The sequence below is a fragment of the Microtus ochrogaster genome, chromosome 5 (assembly GCF_000317375.1).
Source record: "Microtus ochrogaster isolate Prairie Vole_2 chromosome 5, MicOch1.0, whole genome shotgun sequence".
NCBI lineage: Eukaryota > Metazoa > Chordata > Mammalia > Rodentia > Cricetidae > Microtus > Microtus ochrogaster.
Window position 1 is genome coordinate 15,925,940 of NC_022012.1, and position 4,249 is coordinate 15,930,188.

A 4,249-nucleotide genomic window follows, 5' to 3' on the forward strand; every position below is an offset into this window, starting at 1 on the left:
TCTGGTGTCTGCAGAGGACAAGATGCTATCAGATCCCTGGGAACTGGAATTACAGATGGTTCTGAGCCACTGCACGGGTGCTGGAAATTGGATTCGGGTTTTGTAGAAGAGCAGCCAGTGCTCTTAGGCCCTGAGTCATCTCTCCAGACCTATTTTATCTTTTTGTTTTGTTTTGGTTTTTTGTTTTTTCAAGACAGAGTTTCTCTGTGTAGCCCCAGCTGTCCTTGAACTCACAGAGACCACCTGCCCCTGACTTCCCAGTGCTGGGATTAAAAGCATGCACTCTTACCACCCAGCCTTATTATTTTTTAAAAAAACTTATTTAAGTTTTAATTATGTGTGTATGTGCTATGTTAATGCAGTGCCCACAATGGAGGATTTCTTGGAGCTGGAGGTCCAGGGGCTGAGCTGCATGCCTGGGTGCTGGGGACAAACTCGGGCCCTTTGGAACAGCAGCTCATGCTCTTAGCTGCTGAGCCACAGCTCCAACACTTTAGGTTGATTTTTAAAAGCTTAAAGAATCAGAAAACAATGACCTGGGTGTGGCTCAGTGGCACAGCGCTTGCCTGGTGTGCACAAGGCCTGGGTTCAATCCCCAGAGCTGCACACACCAAGAATAGCAAGAGACAAAACAAGATGCAGGGGGCTGGGGTTAGTAGAGGCTAGCACACACAAGGCACCGGGCTACAGGCCAGCATCAGATACACTGGGTGTGAAGAGGAGGCACAAAGATTGAAAGTTCTAGGCCAGCCTTAAAATAAGGAAGGGGTTAAAAAAACCACAAAGGCATTGCCATTGTTTGTAGCTTTATTAAAAGTCCTTTTACTTCCTGAAACATGATTACAAGAAAAGAATACTTCATTTACGTGTAACACTGTCTTCATGGATGTACCGTGGTCGCAAAGTGGAGCTGAGTATAGAAAAAAGCAGGGACAAGCACTGACCCTGCTGTCCCCGAGGCAGAGAGAACAGTAGCAGAGACAGACAGGGACTTGTATGAGGAGCTCTGTGCTTTGGGATCACAGAGAATGCTTCCGGAGACTGTGAGCACCCCTCAGGCACCGGCAGCTCTATCCACGTGCAGACTCCATCCTGACATCCGCCCGCCAGCCCACCCATCACTCACCGTCTCTCATTTATCATCCATCCACACACTCGTCCATCTGTCTGTCATCACTCATCTCTATTCAGCCTCTACCCAGGCACTCATCCATCCACGCATCCACCTCATGCCAACCAAGCCTCTATGCCTTCGACCTAAAAACCCAAGCCAACTACGATTCCATCAAACCAAGAGACCTACTTGTCTAGAAGAGAACCCAGCACTTTCCTTAGCTCATAAGCCTCGACTCTGCCCTGCTGAGGTTTGGCTCCAAAGCCCAGTGGGTACAGCTGTGACCTGGACAAGACTGCTCCCATCACAAGGCACATTTAGAAGTGGTCTCCTTTCTTCTTTACAAAGACAAGGAAACTAGGAAAAACAAAAACATGCTGAGATTCCGGGAACAGAAAAACAAAACAAAACAACCAAAAAACCCACTAAAAGAAAAGTGCAGCCTGCCTGTGCCCCGTCACCAACAGGCACTCTAGAGCTTTAGGAACACACACACACAGCTACTCCTCTGGCCGTTGGGTTTCCGTGAAGCCTGTGACTTTAAGATACTTCTGGGTGTGTTTTGAGGCCAGCCAGCACCTAATCAAGACCACATGGGCTGTGGAATGCGCCTGTACTTGGTCAGTATCACAGCCTCTGTTTACTCTCCTTGGAGGAGAGCAGTTCTGGGTTCCAAGCTGGGAGACAGACACTCTGGAATGGCCCCTTTTCTCTTTCCTCTGTCGGTCTGAGAGCTTTTCTAGGAACACTCCTGTGTCCTGAGCTCTCCCTGTGTCATTCCTCCTTGTAAGATGGTCATTTCCAAGCCACAGGGCCCACCAGGACCTCTACTGCAGGGTGCTGAGATGCCCCAACTTGAATGTGTGTGGGGGGAGGGAGTGGGTGACAGATCTTGAAAAGACAGATCTCCGACCTGGGGAGAGACCGCACGCTCAAGAGTGACAGAATCTTATATTGTGAAGCAATCACAGGAGACTCCCCTGGCCCCCAAGAAAACTGTCTGGGGGTGGAGGGCGGTGGACAAAACCCTATTATACACTAGACAATGACATGAGGCACAAGGGCATTAAGCAGGCCTAGTGGAGACTTGCCGTAGTGAAGTCAGGACAAGGAGACTCTAACATTCCAGTGACATTCGAATTTAGCAACTCAAATTCTGACCCCTCCCTTCCCCTAACAATGACTCAAAAATACAGTATTTTCCCTTCTTGCCCCCACTCCTCCCATAATTGCCGGCTGATTGTTCTCCATGTTCTCCATAAGAAACCCACACCCGGGTGTCAGCAACTGCCGCCAACTGGGCGGAGAAAGTAGTTTGGCTTTTTGGCTTTGAATGTGGCTTTGAACTCAGGGTGCTGGGAAAGGCCTGTAGAGCTGAGTCTGGCAGACGTCAGGACTCCCCCGGAGAGGAAGGCTGAGGAAGTGCAGGGCAGACAGGGGGTGGGATGAGGGGAGGCGCCTCTGCTGTGTGGCTGTGTGGCTGGGGTCCTTGGGGAGTCACTGGCCTCTCCCGGTCTTTACTCTTCAGCTGAGGATGATGCCGGACTCTCGTAGTCTGACATGGGAGCGAACTGCAACGAGAGGCAGAATTCTTTCTTGGAATCCTTTCAAATCCCTCTGAGGAGATTTGCTGTGGATGCAGAGGGAGGGAGAGTGGTCCCTCCCTTCCAAGGCACCACATACAGCAGTGTGTTGTCACCCTGTCCTTGCGGAGAAGGCATGGGAAGGAATCAAAGTGGAGACTTGGGACACAAAGGGACTTCTTCACTGACCCCTGCACCAGGTCTCGAACTCAACCCAGTTGGAGGAGGATCATAGTATGATCAAATATACTTACCTTGAAAAACAAACAAAACACCAAATATTGTTTTAGGCAACCAAATATTAATGCAGAGGTTCAAGAAAGAATGCTGGTCCCACTGCTAAGTTGCACCCTGACCTCTCACTGGGGGATTGTAGGTAGGGTTTCTATCCTGAGCCCCAGTCTCTTTCATGGGAAGATTCTTGGCTCTACCCTGAGCCCCAGCCCTTTTTCTTTACATTTTGAGGTAAGTCTTACTTAGTTGCCAGGGCTGGCCTTAAACTCAACTCTGTAGCCCTGGCTGGACTGGTACCTACCTTCTCTTCTATCTCAGTCTCCCCAATTCTGGGATGGCAGGTGCCCATCATCTACCGCTCAGCTCTGAGTCCCGCCCTCTAGCGCAGGGATCTGGACTCACCGAGCACTGGATGTTCATGCGTGAGTACAGCATGGATGCGATCTCGCTCTGCCCTGCGTCGAGGGCCACCATCAGTGCTGTGCTCCCATCCTGCAAAGCAGCCACAACTATAAAGATGGCCTGTGTGCAACCCACCCTCCCTGGGCAGCACCTGGGTGGGGACTCACTCGGTCGGTGAGTGAGATGTCGCAGTTGGGCACAGCCAGCAGGAGCCCGGTGATCTCCTTGTGTCCGTGCTCACATGCACACATTAGGGCCGTGGAGCCATCCTCATCCTGCGTGTTGACATCCACTTCACAGGCCAACAGAGCTTTCACCACGTCCACCCGTCCGTGGCTGACTGCCAGCATCAGGGCCGTCTGTCCAGCCTGAGGCAACAGAATGGGGCTACAGTATAGAGGCTGGCAACATCACACCCCTGCTCTTGACCATCCCGTGGCTCCCAAGTGCTCTGACACTGACTGGGTATACACGCTGGGCCCTCCATCTCCTGGTTGTCTTCCTCGGAAGGGCTCTCTTGGTTCTACCCACCTGTATGGTCACCTACCATGAGCCTCCAACTCACAGGTGTAAAGTTAAGCAAAAATTTAATCAAACTAGCTAGGTGGTGGTGGTGCATGCCTTTAATCCCAGCACTCCGGAGGCAGAGGCAGGCGGATCTCTGTGAGTTTGAGGTCATCCTGGTCTAAGAGAGCGAGTTCTAGCACAGCCAGGGTTACACAGAGAAGCCCTGTCTCGAAAAACAAAACGGATGCTCAGCAGTGGATGAAAAGATCAAACAAACCTTGTCTAGACATAACAGAACACCACTCAGCCATGAAGAGGAGCATCACTCAGAATACCGATGGATGCTCACACGTGGAAAAACTTTGAGTGCAAAAATTCATCAACAGTGTTTTTGTTTAGGTGGTGTCAG

At 50.9% G+C, this 4,249-nt stretch overlaps 1 protein-coding gene across 1 annotated transcript in view; it reads right to left on the reverse strand.

The window, feature by feature from the left end:
- Positions 1 to 791: 791 nt before the first annotated feature.
- Kank2 (KN motif and ankyrin repeat domains 2) overlaps positions 792 to 4,249 on the reverse strand; it is a 30,656-nt gene continuing 27,198 nt past the window's right edge. The window contains exons 10-12 of the mRNA XM_005346917.3: positions 3,501 to 3,701; positions 3,334 to 3,423; positions 792 to 2,685 (exon numbers count right to left, since the gene is read on the reverse strand). Coding sequence (XP_005346974.1) covers positions 2,632 to 2,685; positions 3,334 to 3,423; positions 3,501 to 3,701 — 345 coding nt within the window. The 3' untranslated portion in view covers positions 792 to 2,631. The remainder of the gene's footprint in view (positions 2,686 to 3,333; positions 3,424 to 3,500; positions 3,702 to 4,249) is intronic.